The 22,949-nt window shown below is 46.2% G+C and overlaps 1 protein-coding gene across 2 annotated transcripts in view; it reads right to left on the bottom strand.

The window, feature by feature from the left end:
• FBXL18 (F-box and leucine rich repeat protein 18) overlaps window positions 1–15,523 on the bottom strand; it is a 57,625-nt gene extending 42,102 nt beyond the window's left edge. For both annotated transcript variants that reach the window (XR_005455329.1, XM_038762378.1), the window contains exons 1-2: window positions 15,459–15,523; window positions 309–518 (exon numbers count right to left, since the gene is read on the bottom strand). Coding sequence is in view for 1 of the 2 variants with exons in the window: in XM_038762378.1 (XP_038618306.1) it covers window positions 309–518; window positions 15,459–15,476 (228 nt within the window). In the remaining variant the exon portion in view is untranslated. The remainder of the gene's footprint in view (window positions 1–308; window positions 519–15,458) is intronic.
• Between the last annotated feature and the right edge of the window lie 7,426 nt (window positions 15,524–22,949).

Raw genomic sequence — 22,949 nt, 5'->3', positions numbered from 1 at the left:
ACTCTGTCATGGGCTCAGGGAAGTGCTCTGTACAGAGTAGAGGCTCGCCCATACCCTTGATTGTGCTTTCTGTTTTCACCTTTCTACCATCAGTAACAAGTTTCCCTTGATAACACTCAGGAATCTCTTGCTACCCTTCGGCAAGAGGTTCTGGTTCTACAAAAACCAGCCCCTTTTTTACTTTTTTAAAACGATAAAAAAAACAAAACACACAAATTGCCCTGCAGCATCCTACATACGGAGTAATCCTTCACGTTAACCTTCCTTAGGAATGGAGTGAGAACTTCTGAAAAGAGACAATTTCCCACCTGATAATCCCTGTGAAGCAATACTGTATGGGTTAGACTCTTGTCCAGACAGAGAGTCGCCAGCTTCCTGCAGGTTCTCCTCACGTTCAAAATGAGGTCCGTGCTGGGGATATAGCTCAGGATGTGCAAAAGAATCTCATCGGAAAACTCCATTAGGCCGATGTTGTTCATTAGGTCAACGCTGCTCATGTCGTCCTCATTTGGCATCTCCTGAAAGGAAACGGGGAAGATCGGCCAAGATATCAATTAGAAACACGAGAAGGTTAAGAGGCCAATATAAACACAAGGGACACGGGGCCAGGGCCACCTCCAGGGATCTGCCTGCTGTCCTCATCCAGATAAAGAGGGGAAACATCGCTGATGTGGATCCTTTTTTAAAGTTCAAAATGTAATCCTATGACTTACCCTAGAACTGCTCAAAGAGTAGAAGCAAAGAAACAACTGAATGAAAATCCCCGTGCCAACTTTCCATTTTGAATCTACAATACCGGGCTTTCAAAAGAAAGACCAGCTTTATAAAGGAAATGGAAAGTCGCCACGTGCTAAAGAGCGTTGGGATTTACTGAGCACCTTCAGTACGGTGTGCAAAAAGTTGCAGCTTGGATCCTCAGTGCCCTGGGGTTTTCTGAAAAGAAAATGAATCTGGCACTAAAGTTTCACAAGATGGGAACATCCTTTCTCCAAAGCTTCTGTAAGTCTTCTTTCCCTTCTTGAAATTAGCACCTAACAGATGACTGTCACAGCAGTGAAGATAGTAATCATCTCCATTTCTTTTGAAAAGAGCTTTGTCATCTGCATAAGAATTCTTCTTAGGTTGTCTCATCTCTTTATTCCATTTCCTGCATATTTTGGATCAGATGCTTCCATCTTTCAACTGCCTGACCAGATACCATGGCAACAATTTCCTCCATGTAGTCCAGGGTAGAAAAGTACGCCACGAGGGCTTTACAGACAAGCGGTACTGGGAAAGGAAATCACTTGCTCTGGGAGCCACAGCTATAAAATCATTTGGATCTTGTTAAACGGGTTGCACACTGACAGGGCCAAGCAGCCCCAAAACTGAGTCTCTAGGCGCTGTCCTCATCCTCCACCTCCATTTTCACCTCTCTGAACAAACATCACCACTTCACAAACTAAGAACCAAATCAAATCCCCAAACCCTGTTGTACAGTACTCTCCCAAGTGCTTCGTAAAGTGCTCTGCGCACAGTAGGTGCTCAATAAATACCATTGATGATGATGATGACCAAGACACTGGATTCCTCAATTTTGATTGTGGTTGTCGATCTGCACTATGTTTCCCCATTTCCTTTATTGTCTCTGCCAGGCAATGAAAGCAGTCCATCTCTTTGGTTACCCTCTTCCCTACAATTGCTACCCGAGCAATTCCTACACCCTTTGCTTGACCAGCACATCTCTCTCCAATCCCATTGGCTCCTTTCTCTTTTAAAGCCCCTTAACTTTCTCCTCCATCCCCTCTTTTTACAAAGTTACCAACCAACAGATGTCTGACAAAAAAGATATTGTATGCTTGTGTATACCTAGGTATGTTTTGGTGTGGCTGGTTTTCTCTCTTAGCATGTGAGTCAGCAGTCACCCTTGGTAATCTACAAAGCTTCCTTGGTTTTATCAACATTTTCCCTCCTCTGTTTCCAGTGGTTCCCTGCCCGGCAGCTGGAATGAGTCTAAAAATGGTGCCAGGTGGCTGTGCAGCCCTAGGGGGCATAAAGGCATCAGCATCCACAAACTTGGGAGTGAGGCAAGGAAGGAAAAATGACAGAACAGTTGAAACAAAGATATAGGGAGCATCCTAGAGTGTGCACACTGCTTTTCGCTGCCAAACACTCTCCCAACCACCTGATGGGAAATGGAATGAAACCTGCACACCTTACAATACTCCCGGAGTTTTTATCTAACAACTATGGAGGTTCTGGGAGCTGGAGGGTAGGAAAATTTCCCCTCCCAGAGTTTGAGCTCACCCTACCTCGAGGCTTCACAGTAGGCTGGGGTGGCAAGAGGAGAATGAGTAAGAGGTGGCACTTTCAAAAGGACAGGAATGCGGAAGATGGGCACAAAATACTGTAAAATATCACATGCTCCCATTTTTCCGCCTCTCCTCCCTCCTCACTCCTCCTCCTCATTTCCCACTCTTTTCCCAGAGAGGTTGGGAACAGGCAAACCAGACCCTCTTTCTGAGCTGCACTCGTGAAAGAGCCCTCCACCCCACCCCTCAACCTTTAAAGGGTGATCCAAGTGGTGAGCAGAAACCAGGGCTTTTCTATCAACAGCTGATAATAGCATTATCACGCCAGTTGTCCTTACTTCCCCTTAAGAATACAAGAAGAAATTCTGAGTTCCTCTCCACAAATCTCAAATACCTCCCTTTTCCCCCCATCCTGTCCATAGCTCTTGCGGTCAAAAGTTGTCAATATTTTCTTCATTTAACTAAAATTATTTCCCTCTTTCCCCATTTCACACTGTCCCTACTGTACTATCTCCCCCACCTGTAGAATACCAAACAGCTAAACCACATGATTGGTTACAGAGCAACCTTCCACCTAGGCCCAGGGGTAGCCGGTGTGAAGCACAGGTCATACCATACCCAGCCAACTTGAGACCCCCTCATACTGAAAGGGAAACCAATTCCCTGCTAGAACAACAGCCCTAGCATCATTCATTCATTCAATCGTATTTACTGAGCGCTTACTGTGTGCAGAGCACTGTACTCAGCGCTTGGGAAGTACAAGCATCACTAAGCACGCACAAAGAAACATGCCTTTCTGGGTCTTCGAGACCACAAGTCCCTGCAGAAATAGCTGCTCATGCCCAGCCTTGCCCTCACCTGGAAATACAACTGGAGTCTATCAAAGCTGGGCTTGTTTCAGGCTAGGTTTGGGTCCACACTTCAGGGCTCACTACTATCTGGGACCCAGGCTTTACCATGTGGCACAGTTATTTCAGAGACATCAGCCAAAGTACCAACGTTCTTAGTGGCATCAATATACGGTGGATAATAAATAGGCTACAACTTTGACAAATCTGGCCATTAGCACTGGCTAGTTTTAAATATATACATATATATGTATATATATCATCATCAATCATATTTATTGAGCGCTTACTGTGTGCAGAGCACTGTACTAAGCACTTGGGAAGTACAAATTGGCAACATATAGAGACAGTCCCTACCCAACGGTGGGCTCACAGTCTAAAAGAGGCAATATAATGCCCATTGACTAGTAGTGTTTTTGGAACTAAAAAGATATGAAAAGAAATTCACCTAAGATTTTAAGGGCCAGACAGAGTGAACTGTGAATTGGACCAAGAACTTAAGTCAAACTAAATAAAGTCATAAAATGATGATGAAGCCTCTTTCCTTATAAAACTCCTCTAGACTATACGCTCACTGTGGGCAGGGGGCATGTATGCCAACTCTGTTATACTGTACCCTCTCAAGTGCTTAGTACAGTGCTCTGCATACAGTAAGCATTCAATAAATATGATTAATCGATTGATTGTAAACTACCGCAAGCCACAGTCCAATCACAAAAAAAACTTTGGGACTGAGAGTCTGTATAAAATAATCTATCATGATGCCAGTGGTTTGTGAAGCACCATTGACAGTACCTTGTCCTTACCATTCATGTTCTCACGGGGGTCAGGGGGTGACACAGAGAATTCCAGCCCAGTTTGATTTGGGAAACAGTTTTGTCCACCCACTTTGAGCAGTCAATAAATCCTACTGATTGACTGGAGTAAAATTAAAAGAGCTTCAGAAGGAAGTACAGAAAAGAGCAAGTGAATAAAAGGAGGAAAAAGAATCACCCCTTTCACAGAATGGTTGAAAGATGATTCCTAGTTCTCTCATCAACACATCAATGGAGAAGATGTTTTTTACACCCCTAAACTGACAACTGCAGAAGCTGGCAAATTTCTAGGGACCTAAACTTTACCAGGGCTCTCCTTATTGTTAACTTGAATCCAAAGCACTCACTGACTATTAACTACATAATTTTGCCTGAGATAAAAGCTGCAGACACTAGTTCTACTGCAAAGCACACAATAACAACTCATATCATGCAGTTACAAAAGAATTAATGGTCTCCCTATTGGCAGGGAATGTGTCTACCAACTGTTACAGTGTACTCTCCCAAGCACTTAGTACTGTGTTCTGCACAGTGTAAGCAATCAATAAATACCCCTGATTGATCAGTCAACTGTATTTATTGAGCACTTATAGTAGTAATAATAATAATAATGACACCAGTGATGATGGTATTTGTTAAATGCTTACTATGTGCCAAGCACTGTTCTAAGCACTGGGGTAGATACAATCAGGTAATCAGGTTGTCCCACGTGGGGCTCACAGTCTTAATCATCATCATCATCATCAATCGTATTTATTGAGCGCTTACTGTGTGCAGAGCACTGTACTAAGCGCTTGGGAAATACAAGTTGGCAACATATAGAGACAGTCCCTACGCAACAGTGGGCTCACAGTCTAAAAGGGGGAGACAGAGAACAAAACCAAACATACTAACAAAATAAAATAAATAGAATAGATATGTACAAGTAAAATAAATAATCCCCATCAGATGCGGTATCAGGCACAGAAAAGTTAAGTGACTTGCCCAGAGTCACAAAGCCGACAAGAGGCGGGGCCGGGATTAGAACTCACGACCTGACTCTCAAGCCCGTGCTCTTTCTACTGAGCCACGCTGCTTCTCAGTGTGTGCAGAATACTGTACTAAACACTCGGGAGAATATAATACAACAAACACACTCCCTGCCCACAACGAGCTTACAGTCTAGAGGGGGATTGATTCATTCATTCAGTTGTATTTATTGAGCGCTTACTGTGTGCAGAGCACTGGACTAAGCGCTTGGGAAATACAAGTTAAGTACAACTGATCTAACTGTTACTTCCTCTCAGGGGACCCTACTAACATTCCCCAACAATCCTTTCACAATTCTGAACAAGCACACGCCCTACACTGGTCACGTAACCCAAAAAATATTTTTATCCCCCAAAATGATTAAAGTGTGCTCAGCTCTTTATGTGCAGCACTGGAGGCAAAATAGCTAGATGCTAACTGGGCAAGTTAGAGTGTGAGCCCGATCAATCAATCAATCAATCATATTCATTGAGCGCTTACCATGTGCAGAACACTGTACTAAGCGCTTGGGAAGTACAAGTCGGCAACACATAGAGACAGTCCCTACCCAACAGCGGGCTCCCAGTCTAGAAGGGGGAAACAGAGAACAAAACCAAACATACTGACAAAATAAAATAAATAGAATAGATATGTACAAGATAGAGTAATAAATATGTACAAACATATATATACATCTATACAGGGGGAATGATACGGGAAGCAGTATGGCCTAGTGGATAAAGCAAGCCCGATGTGGGACAGGGACTGTGTCCAACCTGATTATCTTGTATCTACCCCCGTGCTTAGTACAGTGCCTGGCAAAGAATAAGCATTTAACAAGTATCATTAAAAAAAAAAATCCACAAGTAAGAGCTGCTTCATTATGTACTCCGATCAGAAGGCCAGATTCTCTTGGCTCATTCCGGTCAGGGGGTGCCAAGAGGGGCCCCCACAGCTCTCTCCATCACCCTGCCTGGAGAACCACCACCGACAACGAGTCCTAATAGAAAGAGCCCAAGCCTGGGAGTCAGAGGGCCTGGATTCTAATCCCGCTCCACCACCTGCAGGCAGTGCGACCTTGGACAAGTCACTTGACCTCCCTGTGCCTCAGTTCCCTCATCTGCAAAATGGGGATTCAACCCCTGTTCTCCCTCCTACTCAACCTGTGAGCCCCAAGTGGGCCCAGATCATCTCTTCTCAACCCGAGTGCTTAGTACAGTGCCCGGCACATATTAAAGCGCTTAACAGATGCCACCGTTCTTACTACCACCTGCCTGACAACCCTGACACCAACAGGCCCTGGGGAAGAGAAAGGAGGGACGAAAGAAAGGAAGGAAGAGCGGCACATGATGGGAAGCGGCATGGCGTAGTGGATAGGGCAGGGGCCTGAGAGTCGAAGGTCGTGAGTTCTAATCCCGGCTCTACCAAATGCCTGCAGTGTGGCCTCGGGCAAGTCACTTCACTGGGCCTCAGTGACCCCCTCTGTAACATGGAGATTAAGCCTGTGAGCCTCAAAAGGGACAGGGGCTGTGACCAACCCAATTTGCCTACCTCCATCCCAGTGCTTACTACAGTGCCTGCCACACTGTAGAGAAGCAGCGTGGCTCAGTGGAAACAGCCCAGGCTTGGGAGTCGGAGGTCGTGGGTTCTAATTCAGGATCTGCCACTTATCAGCTGCGTGACTTTGGGCAAGTCACAACTTCTCTGTGCCTCAGTTCCCTCATCTGTAAAATGGGGGTTAAGACTGTGAGCCCCACGAGGGACAACCTGCTAACCTTGTATCTACCCAGTGCTTAGAACAGTGCTTGGCACATAGTAAGCGCTTAACAAAAAACCATCATTATTATTATTAAGTCACAACTTCTCTGTGCTTCAGTTCCCTCATCTGTAAAATGGAGGTTAAGACTGTGAGCCCCACGAGGGACAACCTGCTAACCTTGTATCTACCCCAGCGCTTAGAACAGTGCTCGGCACATAGTAAGCGCTTAACAGAAACCATCATTATTATTATTAAGTCACAACTTCTCTGTGCTTCAGTTCCCTCATCTGTAAAATGGGGATGAAGACCGTGAGCCCCATGTGGGACAACCTGATCACCTTGTATCCTCCCCAGTGCTTAGAACAGTGCTTTACACGTAGTAAGTGCTTAAATGCCATCATTATTACTATTACATAGCAAGCGCTTAAAATTCCTATGAGGACTTGGGGGAGGACAGGAGCGAAGTGAAGCCTTGGCTTCCAGGCTCTCCATTCCCTTGCCCCCTCCTACTTCCCCTCCCTTCTCTCAATCAATCGTATTTATTGAGCGCTTACTGTGTGCAGAGCACTGGTCTAAGCGCTTGGGAAGTACAAGTTGGCAACATATAGAGACAGTCCCTACCCAACAGTGGGCTCACAGTCCTTCTCCAGCCCGCACCCTCCACTCCTCTGCCATCGTTAACCTCCTCACTGGCCTTCCTTCTCGCCTGTCCCGCCATCGACCCCCGGCCCACGTCCTTCCCTGGCCTGGAATGCCCTCCCTCCACACATCCGCCAATCTAGCTCTCTTCCTCCCTTCAAAGCCCGACTGAAAACTCACCTCCTCCAGGAGGCCTTCCCCGACTGAGCCCCCTTTTTCCTCTCCTCATCACCTGCCCTACCTCCTTCCTCTCCCCACAGCACCTGTATATATTTGTACAGATTTATTACTCTACTTTACTTGTACATAGTTACTACTCTATTTTGTCAATGATGTGAATATAGAGAAGCAGCGTGGCTCAGTGGAAAGAGCGCGGGCTTGGGAGTCAGAGGTCATGGGTTCAAATCCCGGCTCTGCCGCTTGTCAGCTGTGTGAAGTCACTTCACTTCTCTGGGCCTCAGTTACCTCACCAGTAAAATAGGGATTAAGACTGCGAACCCCAAATGGGCCAACTTGATCACCTTGAACCCTCCCCAGCGTTTAGAACGGTGCTTTGCACATAGTAAGCACTTAATAAATGCCATCATTATTATTATTGGGAGTCGGAGGTCATGGGTTCAAATCCTGCTCTACCGCATGTCAGCTGTGTGACTTTGGGCAAGTCATTTAACTTCTCTGTACCTCAGTTCCCTCATCTGTAAAATGGGGATTAAGACTGTGAGCCCCATATGGGACAACCTGATCACCCTGTATCCTCCCCAGCGCTTAGAACAGTGCTTTGCACATAGTAAGCACTTTAGAAATACCAAACTTATTATTATTATATAGCTATAATTCTATTTATTCCAATGGTTTTGACACTTCTCTACATGTTTTGTTTTGCTGTCTGTCTCTCCCTTCTAGACTGGGCGCCCATTGTTGGGTAGGGACCATCTCTATGTGTTGCAGACTTGTCCTCTCCCAAGCGCTTAGTCCAGTGCTCTGCACACAGTAAGCGCTCAATAAATACGACAATGAATGAATACGACTGAATGAAGGAATGAACTTTCCAAGCACTTAGTCCAGTGCTCTGCGCACAGTAAGCGCTCAATCAATACGATTGAATGAATGAACTTTCCAAGCGCTTAGCCCAGTGCTCTGCACACAGTAAGCCCTCAATAAATACAATTGAATGAGTGAATGAATGAACTTTCCAAGCACTTAGTCCAGTGCTCTGGGCACAGTAAGTGCTCAATAAATACAAATGAATGAATGAACTTCCCAAGCACTTAGTCCAGTGCTCTGCGCACCATAAGCGCTCAATCAATGCGACTGAATGACTGAAGGAACTTTCCAAGTGCTTAGTCCAGTGCTCTACACACAGTAAGCCCTCAATATGATTAAATGAGTGAATGAATGAACTTTCCAAGCACTTAGTCCAGTGCTCTGTGCACAGTAAGTGCTCAATAAATATGACAATGAATGAATGAACTTCCCAATCACTTAGTCCAGTGCTCTGCACAAAGTAAGCGCTCAATCAATACGACTGACTGAATGAACTTTCCAAGCTCTTAGTCCAGTGCTCTGTGCACAGTAAGCGCTCAATAACTACAATTGAATGAACTTTAAAAGAGCTTAGTCCAGTGCTCTGCACACAGTAAGCGCTTAATACGATTGAATGAATGAACTTCCTAAGCGCTTAGTCCAGTGCTCTGCACACAGTAAGTGCTCAATAAATATGACTGAATGAATGAATTTCTAAGCACTTAGTCCAGTGCTCTGCACACAGTAAGTGCTCAATAAATATGATTGAATGAATGAATTTCTAAGCACTTAGTCCAGTGCTCTGCGCACAGTAAGTGCTCAATCAATGACTGAATAAATGAATAAATACGATTGAATGAATGAATGAATTTCCAAGCACTTAGTCCGGTGCTCTGCGCACAATAAGCGCTCAATCAATACGATGGAATAACTGAACTTTCCAAACGCGTAGTCCAGTGTTCTGCGCACAGTAGGCGCTCAACTAATACGACTGAATATGACTGAATGAATGAATGAACTTTCCAAGCGCTTAGTCCACTACTCTGCGCACAGTAAGCGCTCCATCAATACAACTGAGTGAATGAACTTTCCAAGCGCTTAGTCTGGTGCTCTGCGCACAATAAGCGCTCCATAAATACGACTGAATGAATGAATGAACTTCCTAGGCGCTTAGTCCAGTGCTCTGTGCACAGTAAGCGCTCAATCAATATGACAATGAATGAATACGATTGAATGAATGAATGAATTTCCAAGCGCTTAGTCCAGTGCTCTGCGCACAGTAAGCGCTCAATCAATATGACTAAACAAATGAATAAAGATGATTGAATGAATGAATGAATTTCCAAGCACTTAGTCCAGTGCTCTGCACACAGTAAGTTCTCAATCAATACGACTGAATGAATGAATATGACTGAATGAATGAATTTCCAAGCACTTAGCCCAGTGCTCTGCGCACAGTAAGTGCTCAATAAATACGATTGAATGAACGAACTTTCCAAGCGCTTAGTCCGGTACTCTGCGCATGGTAAGCGCTCAATAAACACGACTGAATGAATGAATAAATACGGTTGAATGAATGAATTTCCAAGCGCTTAGTCCAGTGCTCTGCGCACAGTAAGCACTCAATCAATACGACTGAATGAATGAATTTCCAAGCACTTAGCCCAGTGCTCTGCGCACAGTAAGTGCTCAATAAATACGATTGAATGAACGAACTTTCCAAGCACTTAGTCCGGTACTCTGTGCACAGTAAGCGCTCAAAAAACACGACTGAATGAATGAATACGGTTGAATGAATGAATGAATTTCCAAGCGCTTAGTCCAGTGCTCTGCGCACAGTAAGCGCTCAATCAATACGACTGAATGAATGAATACGATTGAATGAATGAATTTCCAACCGCTTAGCCCAGTGCTCTGCGTACAGTAAGCACTCCATCAATACGACTGAATGAATGAACTTCCCAAGCGCTTAGTCCGGTGCTCTGCGCACACCAAGCGCTCAATAAACACGACTGAATGAATACGATTGAATGAGTGAATGAATGAATTTCCAAGCACTCAGTCCAGTGCTCTGCGCACAGTAAGCGCTCCGTCAATACGACTGAGTGAATGAACTTTCCCAGCGCTTAGTCCGGTGCTCTGCGCACAGCAAGTGCTCCATAAACACGACTGAATGAATGAACAAATACGATTGAATGAATGGATTTCCAAGCACTCAGTCCAGTGCTCTGCGCACAGTAAGCGCTCCATCAATGCGACTGAATGAACGAACTTTCCCAGCGCTTAGCCCGGTGCTCTGCGCACAGTGGGCGCTCCATAAACACGACTGAATGAATGAACACGACTGAATGAATGAATTTCCAAGCGCACAGCCCGGAGCTCTGCGCACAGTGAGCGCTCCATCCACACGCTCGAATGAATGAATGAACTTCCTAAGGCGCTTAGCCCGGTGCTCTGCGCACAGCAAGTGCTCCATAAACACGACTGAATGAATGAATAAATACGATTGAATGAATGAATTTCCAAGCGCTCAGTCCAGTGCTCTGCGCACAGTAAGCGCTCCATCAATACGACTGAATGAATGAACTTTCCCAGCGCTTAGTCCGGTGCTCTGCGCACAGTAAGCGCTCCATAAACACGACTGAATGAATGAGTACAATTGAATGAATGAATTTCCAAAAGCTCAGCCCAGTGCTCTGCACACAGTAAGCGTTCCATCAATACGACTGAATGAATGAACTTCCCCAGCGCTTAGTCCGGTGCTCTGCGCACAGCAAGCGCTCAATAAACACGACTGAATGAATTAATAAGTACGACTGAATGAATGAATGATTTTCCAAGCGCTCAGTCCAGTGCTCTGCGCACAGTAAGCGCTCAATCGATACGACTGAATGAATGAATTTCCAAGCGCTCAGCCCAGTGCTCTGCGCACGGTAAGCGCTCATTCAATTCGACTGACTGAATGAATACGACTGAATGAATTTCCCAGCGCTCAGCCCAGTGCTCTGCGCACAGTAAGCGCTCCATCCATACGACTGAATGAATGAACTTCCCCAGCGCTTAGTCCGGTGCTCTGCGCACAGGAAGCGCTCAATAAACAAGACTGAATGAATGAATACGATTGAATGAGTGAATGAATGACTTTCCAAATGCACAGCCCAGTGCTCTGCGCACAGTGAGCGCTCCATCCATACGACTGAATGAATGAACTTTCCCAGCGCTTAGCCCGGTGCTCTGCGCACAGAGGGCGCTCAATAAACACGACTGCCTGAATGAATACGGTTGAATGAATGAATTTCCAAGCGCTCAGTCCAGTGCTCTGCGCACAGTGAGTGCTCCATCCATACGACTGAATGAATGAATGAACTTTCCCAGCGCTTAGCCCGGTGCTCTGAGCACAGCAAGCGCTCAATAAACACGACTGAGTGAATGAATAAGTACGATTGAATGAATGAATGAATTTCCAAGTGCTCAGCCCGGTGCTCTGCGCACAGTGAGCGCTCCATCCACACGCTCGAATGAATGAATGAACTTTCCCAGGCGCTTAGCCCGGTGCTCTGCGAACAGTAAGCGCTCCAAAAACACGACTGAATGAATGAATACGATTGAATGAATTTCCAAGCCCTCAGCCCAGTGCTCTGCGCACAGTGAGCGCTCCATCCATACGCCCGAATGACTGAATGAATTTCCCCAGGCGCTCAGCCCGGTGCTCTGAGCACAGTAAGCGCTCCATAAACACGACTGAATGAATGAATACGATTGAATGAATGAATTTCCAAGCGCACAGCCCAGTGCTCTGCGCACAGTGAGCGCTCCATCAATACGACTGAATGAATGAACTTCCCCAGCGCTTAGTCCGGTGCTCTGCGCACAGCAAGCGCTCAATAAACACGACTGAATGAATGAATACGATTGAATGAATGAATTTAGAAGTGCTCAGCACAGTGCTCTGCGCACAGTAAGCGCTCCATCCATACGCCCGAATGAATGAATGAACTTTCCCAGGGGCTTAGCCCGGTGCTCTGCGCACAGTAAGCGATCCATAAACACGACTGACTGAATGAATACGGTTGAATGAATGAATTTCCAAGCGCTCAGCCCAGTGCTCTGCGCACAGTAAGCACTCATTCAATTCGACTGAACGAATGAATACAACTGAATGAATGAATTTCCCAGCGCTCAGTCCAGTGCTCTGCGCACAGTGGGCGCTCCATCCATACGACTGAATGAATGAACTTCCCCAGCGCTTAGTCCGGTGCTCTGCGCACAGCAAGCGCTCAATAAACACGACTGAATGAATTAATAAGTACGATTGAATGAATGAATGAATTTCCAAGTGCTCAGCCCAGTGCTCTGCGCACAGTAAGCGCTCCATCAATACGACTGAATGAATGAATGTCCAAGCGCTCAGCCCAGTGCTCTGCGCACAGTAAGCACTCATTCAATTCGACTGAACGAATGAATACAACTGAATGAATGAATTTCCAAGCGCTCAGCCCAGTGCTCTGCGCACAGTAAGCACTCCATAAACACGACTGAATGAATGAATACGATTGAATGAATGAATTTCCAAGCGCACAGCCCAGTGCTCTGCGCACAGTGAGCGCTCCATCAATACGACTGAATGAATGAACTTCCCCAGCGCTTAGTCCGGTGCTCTGCGCACAGCAAGCGCTCAATAAACACGACTGAATGAATGAATACGATTGAATGAATGAATTTAGAAGTGCTCAGCACAGTGCTCTGCGCACAGTAAGCGCTCCATCCATACGACTGAATGAATGAAGTTTCCCAGGCGCTTTAGCCCGGTGCTCTGCGCACAGCAAGCGCTCCAAAAACACGACTGAATGAATGAATACGACTGAATGAATGAATTTCCCAGCGCTCAGCCCAGTGCTCTGCGCACAGTGAGCGCTCCATCCATACGACTGAATGAATGAATGAACTTTCTAGGCGCTTAGCCCGGTGCTCTGCGCACAGAGGGCGCTCAATAAACACGACTGAATGAATGAATACGATTGAATGAATGAATTTAGAAGTGCTCAGCACAGTGCTCTGCGCACAGTAAGCGCTCCATCCATACGCCCGAATGAATGAATGAACTTTCTAGGCGCTTAGCCCGGTGCTCTGCGCACAGAGGGCGCTCAATAAACACGACTGAATGAATGAATACGATTGAATGAATGAATTTAGAAGTGCTCAGCACAGTGCTCTGCGCACAATAAGGGCTCCATCCATACGCCCGAATGAATGAAGTTTCCCAGGCGCTTTAGCCCGGTGCTCTGCGCACAGCAAGCGCTCCAAAAACACGACTGAATGAATGAATACGACTGAATGAATGAATTTCCCAGCGCTCAGCCCAGTGCTCTGCGCACAGTGAGCGCTCCATCCATACGACTGAATGAATGAATGAACTTTCTAGGCGCTTAGCCCGGTGCTCTGCGCACAGAGGGCGCTCAATAAACACGACTGAATGAATGAATACGATTGAATGAATGAATTTAGAAGTGCTCAGCACAGTGCTCTGCGCACAGTAAGCGCTCCATCCATACGCCCGAATGAATGAATGAACTTTCTAGGCGCTTAGCCCGGTGCTCTGCGCACAGAGGGCGCTCAATAAACACGACTGAATGAATGAATACGATTGAATGAATGAATTTAGAAGTGCTCAGCACAGTGCTCTGCGCACAATAAGGGCTCCATCCATACGCCCGAATGAATGAAGTTTCCCAGGCGCTTTAGCCCGGTGCTCTGCGCACAGCAAGCGCTCCAAAAACACGACTGAATGAATGAATACGACTGAATGAATGAATTTCCCAGCGCTCAGCCCAGTGCTCTGCGCACAGTGAGCGCTCCATCCATACGACTGAATGAATGAATGAACTTTCTAGGCGCTTAGCCCGGTGCTCTGCGCACAGAGGGCGCTCAATAAACACGACTGAATGAATGAATACGATTGAATGAATGAATTTAGAAGTGCTCAGCACAGTGCTCTGCGCACAGTAAGCGCTCCATCCATACGCCCGAATGAATGAATGAATGAACTTTCCCAGGGGCTTAGCCCGGTGCTCTGCGCACAGTAAGCGCTCCATAAACACGACTGAATGAATGAATAAATACGATTGAATGAATGAATTTCCAAGCGCTCAGTCCAGTGCTCTGCGCACAGTAAGCGCTCCATCAATACGACTGAATGAATGAACTTTCCCAGCGCTTAGCCCGGTGCTCTGCGCACAGTGGGCGCTCCATAAACACGACTGAATGAATGAACACGATTGAATGAATGACTTCCCCAGCGCACAGCCCGGTGTTCTGCACACAGTGGGCGCTCCATCCACACGCCCGAATGAATGAATGAATGAATGAACTTCCCCAAGCGCTCAGCCCGGTGCTCTGCGCACAGAGGGCGCTCAATAAACACGACTGAATGAATGAATGAATACGATTGAATGAATGAATTTAGAAGTGCTCAGCACAGTGCTCTGCGCACAGTAACTGCTCCATCCATACGCCCGAATGAATGAATGAACTTCCCCAGGCGCTCAGCCCGGTGCTCTGCGCACAGTAAGCGCTCCATAAACACGACTGAATGAATGAATACGATCGAATGAATGAATTTCCAAGCGCTCAGTCCAGTGCTCCATAAACACGCCCGAATGAATGAATGAATGAATGAATGAATGAACTTCCCCAGGCGCTTAGCCCGGTGCTCTGCGCACAGTAAGCGCTCCATAAACACGACTGAATGAATGAATACGATCGAATGAATGAATTTCCAAGCGCTCAGTCCACTGCTCCATAAACACGCCCGAATGAATGAATGAATGAATGAATGAACTCCCCCAGGCGCTCAGCCCGGTGCTCTGCGCACAGCGGGCGCTCCACCCACACGCCTGAACGAACGAATACGGCTGAAGGAATGAATGAATGAAGTTTGTCAGCGCTCAGCCCAGTGCTCCGCGCCCCGGAAGCGGCCCTCCGATACGGCCGAATTTCTGAGGTAAAGTGAGGCGAGCGGCCGGCGGGGCTGAGGGGAGGACGATGGCCGGGGGGGGGCGGGGGGCCGGGCTTTTACCTCTCCGGAGCCGGACATGATCCCTCGGCGCCCCAACGGGCGATGGCGGCGGCCTCCGCTCCCTCCTTCCCTCCCTCCTTCCCTCCCTTCCTCCCTCTTCCCTTCCGTGCTTCCCTCCCGGCCCGGCACGGCGGCGGCCCCATCGAAGCCCCACGAGGGGCGGGACTTCCGGTCACGGCCGCCCACTTCCGGCGCCGGCCCCGCTCACTTCCGGCCCCGGCCCCGCCCACTTCCGGCCTCCCCTCCCTCCCTCAGGCGGGCCCCGCCCCTCTGAGGAATAGTCAATCAATCATCATCATCAATCGTATTGATTGAGCGCTTACTGTGTGCAGAGCACTGGACTAAGCGCTTGGGAAGTACAAGTTGGCAACATGTAGAGACAGTCCCTACCCAACAGTGGGCTCACAATCAATCAATCAATCAATCAATCAATCGTATTTATTGAGCGCTTACTATGTGCAGAGCACTGGACTAAGCGCTTGGGAAGTACAAGTTGGCAACATATAGAGACGGTCCCTACCCAACAGTGGGCTCACAATCAATCAATCAATCGTATTTATTGAGCGCTTACTATGTGCAGAGCACTGGACTAAGCGCTTGGGAAGTACAAGTTGGCAACATATAGAGACGGTCCCTACCCAACAGTGGGCTCACAATCAATCAATCAATCGTATTTATTGAGCGCTTACTATGTGCAGAGCACTGGACTAAGCGCTTGGGAAGTACAAGTTGGCAACATATAGAGACAGTCCCTACCCAACAGTGGGCTCACAATCAATCAATCAATCGTATTTATTGAGCGCTTACTATGTGCAGAGCACTGGACTAAGCGCTTGGGAAGTACAAATTGGCAACATCTAGAGACAGTCCCTGCCCAACGGTGGGCTCACAATCAATCAATCAATCAGTCGTATTTATTGAGCGCTTACTATGTGCAGAGCACTGGACTAAGCGCTTGGGAAGTACAAATTGGCAACATATAGAGACAGTCCCTGCCCAACAGTGGGCTCACAATCAATCAATCAATCAATCAATCAATCAATCGTATTTATTGAGCGCTTACTATGTGCAGAGCACTGGACTAAACGCTTGGGAAGTACAAATTGGCAACATATAGAGACAGTCCCTACCCAACAGTGGGCTCACAATCAATCAATCAATCAATCGTATTCATTGAGCGCTTACTATGTGCAGAGCACTGGACTAAACGCTTGGGAAGTACAAATTGGCAACATATAGAGACAGTCCCTGCCCAACGGTGGGCTCACAATCAATCAATCAATCGTATTTATTGAGCGCTTACTATGTGCAGAGCACTGGACTAAACGCTTGGGAAGTACAAATTGGCAACATATAGAGACAGTCCCTGCCCAACGGTGGGCTCACAATCAATCAATCAATCAATCAATCAGTCGTATTTATTGAGCGCTTACTATGTGCAGAGCACTGGACTAAGTGCTTGGGAAGTACAAATTGGCAACTATAGAGACAGTCCCTACCCAACAGTGGGCTCGCAATCAATCGTATCCCCTCTCCATCCCCCCCATCTTACCTCCTTCCCTTCCCCACAGCACCTGTATATATGTATATATGTTTCTACATATTTTTTTACTCTATTTATTTATTTATTTTACTTGTGCATATCTATCCTATTTATTTTATTTTGTTAGGATGTTTGGTTTTGTTCTCTGTCTCCCCCTTTTAGACTGTGAGCCCACTGTTGGGTAGGGACTGTCTCTATATGTTGCCAACTTGTACTTCCCAAGCGCTTAGTACAGTGCTCTGCACACAGTAAGCGCTCAATAAATACGATTGATGATGATGATGATGTATATATGTTTGTACAGATTTATTACTCTATTTATTTTACTTGTACATATCTATTCTATTTATTTTATTTTGTTAGGATGTTTGGTTTTGTCTCCCCCTTTTAGACTGTGAGCCCGCTGTTGGGTAGGGACCGTCTCTATATGTTGCCAACTTGTACTTCCCAAGCGCTTAGTCCAGTGCTCTGCACACAGTAAGTGCTCAATAAATACGACTGATGATGATGATGATGATTGAGCGCTTACTGTGTGCAGAGCGCTGGACTAAGCGCTCGGGAAGGACAAGTTGGCAACATCTAGAGACGGTCCCTACCCCATAGTGGGCTCACAGTCTAAAATAATAATAAATAAAATAATAATCACAGTCAATCGATCAATCGTATTTATTGAGCGCTTACTGTGTGCAGAGCGCTGGACTGAGCGCTTGGGAAGTACAAGTTGGCAGCATACAGAGACAGTCCCTACCCAACAGCAGTCGTGGTGGTTCATTCGTTCAGGCCTATTTATTGAGCGCTTACCGTGCGCAGAGCGCTGGACTAAGCGCTTGGAAAGTTCATTCATCCATTCATTCAGTCGTATTTATTGAGCGCTTACCGTGCGCAGAGCACTGCACTAAGCGCTTGGACATTCACTCATTCATTCAATCGTATTGATGGAGCGCTTACTGTGTGCAGAGCGCTGGACTAAGCACTTGGAAAGTTCATTCATTCACTCATTCAGCCAATCAATCAATCAGTCGTATTTATTGAGCACTTACTGTGTGCAGAGCACTGGACTAAGCGCTTGGAAATTCATTCATTCATTCATTCAATCGTATGGATGGAGCGCTTACTGTGCGCTTGGAAATTCATTGTCAGTCGTATTTATTGAGCGCTTACCGTGCACAGAGCACTGGACTAAGCGCTTGGAAATTCACTCATTCATTCAATCGTATGGATGGAGCACTTACTGTGCCCAGAGCACTGGACTAAGCGCTTGGAAAGTTCATTCATTCACTCATTCAGTCGTATTTATTGAGCGCTTACCGGGTGCAGAGCACTGGACTAAGCGCTTGGAAATTCACTCATTCCTTCAATCGATTGATGGAGCGCTTACTGTGCGCAGAGCACTGGACTAAGCGCTTGGAAAGTTAATTCATTCACTCATTCAGTTGTATTTATGGAGGCTTACTGTGCTCAGAGCACTCGACTAAGCGTTTGGAAATTAATTCATTCAATCGTATTTATTGAGCGCTTACCGTGTGCAGAGCACTGGACTAAGCACTTGGAAATTCACTCATTCATTCAATCGTATTGATGGAGCGCTTACTGTGCGCAGAGCACTCGACTAAGCGCTTGGAAATTCATTCAGTCAGTCAGTCGTATTTATTGAGCACTTACCGTGTGCAGAGCACTGGACAAAGTGCTTGGAAATTCATTCATTCATTCATATGGATGGAGAGCTTACTGTGCGCTTGGAAATTCATTCATTCAGTCAGTCGTATTTATTCAGCGCTTACCGTGTGCAGAGCACTGGACTAAGCGCTTGGAAATTCATTCATTCATTCAACCGTATTGATGGAGCGCTTACCGTGCGCAGAGCACCAGACTAAGCGCTTGGAAATTCATTCATTCTGTCAGTCGTATTTATTGAGCCCTTACCGTGTGCAGAGCACTGGACTAAGCGCTTGGAAATTCATTCAGTCAGTCGTATTTATTGAGCCCTTACCGTGCGCAGAGCCCTGCACTAAGCGCTTGGAAATTCACTCATTCATTCAATCGTATTGATGGAGCGCTTACCGTGCGCAGAGCGCTGGACTAAGCGCTTGGAAAGTGCATTCATTCACTCATTCAGTCAATCAATCGTATTTATTGAGCACTTACTGTGTGCAGAGCGCTGGACTAAGCACTTGGAAATTCATTCATTCATTCATTCATTCAATCGTATTGATGGAGCGCTTACTGTGCGCTTGGAAATTCAGTCGTTCAGTCAGTCATCATCATCAATCGTATTGATGGAGCGCTTACTGTGCGCAGAGCGCTGGACTAAGCGCTTGGAAATGCATTCATTCATTCAATCGTATGGATGGAGCGCTTACTGCGCTTGGAAATTCATTCGTTGTCAGTCATCATCATCAATCGTATTGATTGAGCGCTTACTGTGCGCAGAGCGCTGGACTAAGCGCTTGGAAAGTTCATTCATTCACTCATTCAGTCAATCAATCAATCAGTCGTATTTATTGAGTGCTTACCGTGTGCAGAGCACTGGACTAAGCGCTTGGAAATTCATTCATTCATTCAATCGTATGGATGGAGCGCTTACTGTGCGCAGAGCACTCCACTAAGCGCTTGGAAATTCACTCATTCATTCAATCATATTGATGGAGCGCTTACTGTGCGCAGAGCGCTGGACTAAGCGCTTGGAAAGTTCATTCATTCACTCATTCAGTCGTATTTATGGAGGCTTACTGTGCGCAGAGCACTCGACTAAGCGCTTGGAAATTCATTCAGTCAGTCAGTCGTATTTATTGAGCACTTACCGTGTGCAGAGCACTGGACTAAGAGCTTGGAAATTCACTCATTCATTCAACTGTATTGATGGAGCGCTTACTGTGCGCGGAGCACTGGACTAAGCACTTGGAAAGTCATCCAGTCGTATTTATGGAGCGCTTACTGTGTGCAGAGCACTGGACTAAGCACTTGGAAGTTCATTTAATCGATTTATGGAGCGCTTACCGTGCACAGAGCCCTGGACTAAGCGCTTGGAAAATTCATTCATTCATTCAATCGTACTTATTGAGCGCTTACTGTGTGCAGAGCACTGGACTAAGCGCTTGGAAAGTCCAAGTTGGCAACCTATAGAGACGGTCCCTATCCAACAGCGGGCTCACCGTCTAGAAGGGGGAGACAGACAACAAAACATTAACAAAATAAGATAAATAGAATAGTAAATATGTACAAGTAAAATAGAGTAATAAATCTGCACAAACATATATAGGTGTTGTGGGGAGTGGAAGGAGGTAGGGCGGGGGGGATGGGGATGGGGAGGAGGGGGATTCATTCAATTGTATTTATGGAGCGCTTACTGTGTGCTGAGCACTGGACTAAGCGCTTGGAAATTCATTCATTCATTCAATCATATTGATGGAGCGCTTACTGTGCGCAGAGCACTGTACTACGCGCTTGGAAATTCACTCATTCATTCAATCGTATTGATGGAGTGCTTACTGTGCGCAGAGCACTGGACTAAGCGCTTGGAAATTCATTCATTCATTCAATCGTATTGATGGAGCGCTTACAGTGTGCAGAGCACTGGACCAACCGCTTGGGAAGTTCATTCATTCATTCGATCGTATTGATGGAGCGCTTACTGTGTGCAGAGCACTGGACCAAGCGCTTAGGAAGTTCATTCATTCATTCAATCGTATTGAGCGCTTACTGTGCACAGAGCACTGGACTAAGCGCTTGAAAATTCAAACATTCATTCAATCGTATTTATTGAGCTCTTACTGTGTGCAGAGCACTGGACTAAGCGCTTGGGAAGTTCATTCATTCATTCAATCGTATTGATGGAGCGCTCACTGTGTGCAGAGCACTGGGGGAAGTTCATTCATTCATTCGATCGTACTGATGGAGCGCTTACTGTGTGCAGAGCACTGGACCAAGCGCTTAGGAAGTTCATTCATTCATTCAATCGTATTGAGCGCTTACTGCGCACAGAGCACTGGACTAAGCACTTGAAAATTCAAACATTCATTCAATCGTATTTATTGAGCGTTTACTGTGTGCAGAGCACTGGACTAAGCGCTTGAAAATTCATACATTCATTCAATCGTAGTTATTGAGCACTTACTGTGCTCAGAGCACTGGACTAAGTGCTTGGAAATTCATTCATTCATTCAATCGTATTTATTGAGCGCTTACTGTGCTCAGAGCACTGGACTAAGCGCTTGAAAATTCATTCATTCATTCAATCATATTTATTGTGTGCTAACCGTGTGCAGAGCACTGGACTAAGCAGCGTGGCTCAGTGGAAAGAGCCCGAGCTTTGGAGTCAGAGGTCATGGGTTCAAATCTCTCGTCCACCACTTGTCAGCTGTGTGACTTTGGGCAAGTCACTTAACTTCCCTGGGCCTCAGTTCCCTCATCTGTAAAATGGGGATTAAGACTGTGAGCCCCCCGTGGGACAACCTGATCATCACCTTGTAACCACCCCAGCGCTTTGCACATAGCAAGCACTTAATAAATGCCATTATTATTTATTATTAAGCGCTTGGAAAGTTCATTCATTCATTCAGTCGTATTTATTGAGCGCTTACTGTGTGCAGAGCACTGGACTAAGCGATTGGGAAGTACAAGTCGGCGACATATAGAGGCGGTCCCTACCCAACAACTGGCTCACAGTCTAGAAGATAATAATGGTACTTGTTAAGCGCTTAATATGTGCAAAAGCACTATTCTAAGAGCTGGGGGAATACAAGGTAATCAGGTTGTCTCACGTGGGGCTCACAGTCTTCATCCCCATTGTACAGATGAGGGAACTGAGGCACCGAGGAGTTAAGTGACTTGCCCAAAGTCACACAGAGCGCTTACTGTGTGCTGAGCACTGGCCTAAGCGCTTAGAAAGTTCGTTCCTTCACTCATTCAGTCGTATTTATTGAGGGCTTACTGTGTGCAGAGCAATGGACTAAGCGCTTGGAAAGTTCATTCATTCAGTCAGTCATATTTATTGAGCGCTTACTATGTGCAGAGCACTGGACTAAGCACTTGGAAAGTTCATTCATTCATTCAGTCATATTTATTGAGCGCTTACTATGTGCAGAGCACTGGACTAAACACTTGGAAAGTTCATTCATTCATTTATTGAGCACTTACTGTGTGCAGAGCACTGGGCTAAGCAGTGTAGCTCAGTGGAAAGAGCACGGGCTTTGGAGTCAGAGGTCATGGGTTCGAATCCCGACTCCGCCACATGTCTGCTGTGTGACCTTGGGCAAGTCACTTAACTTCTCTGAGCCTCAGTTACCTCATCTGTAAAATGGGGATTAAGACTGTGAACCCCACATGGGACAACCTGATCACTTTGTATCCCCCCCCCAGCACTTAGAACAGTGCTTTGCACATAGTAAGCGCTTAACAAATGCCAACATTATTTATTATTTATTTATTTAGAGTCAGCGGTCGTCAGAGGTCATGGGTTCAAATCCCGACTCTGCCAATTGCCAGCTGTGTGACATTGTGCTAGTCACTTAACTTCTCTGGGCCTCAGTTCCCTCATCTGTAAAATGGGGATGAAGACTGTGAGCCCCCCCATGGGACAACCTGATCACCTTGTAATCTCCCCAGGGCTTAGAACAGTGCTTTGCACATAGTAAGCGCTTAATAAATAATATCATTATAAATGCTATCATTATTATAAGTGGGGCAGTGTGGACTAGGGGAAAGAGCACAGACCTGGGATCTAATCTTGGCTCTGACACTGGTTTTCTGTCTGACCTTGGGCAAGGCACTTAACTTCTCTGTGCCTCAGGTACCTCATCCGCTTTTTCGTATTGTCCTAGAGTTCGAGGCAATAAGAAAGTCATTCTGACAGAATAAATGGCATGGAAACCTTAAGTAAAATAAATTAAGTGCCACTGACATCTGGGATGTTGACATATCCTCTTTCCAGATGTAGGACTTTTAAAATG

This window comes from Tachyglossus aculeatus, chromosome 21 (genome assembly GCF_015852505.1).
Source record: "Tachyglossus aculeatus isolate mTacAcu1 chromosome 21, mTacAcu1.pri, whole genome shotgun sequence".
In the NCBI taxonomy this organism is placed as follows: Eukaryota; Metazoa; Chordata; class Mammalia; order Monotremata; family Tachyglossidae; genus Tachyglossus; species Tachyglossus aculeatus.
This window is presented reverse-complemented; position numbering and strand designations above follow the sequence as displayed.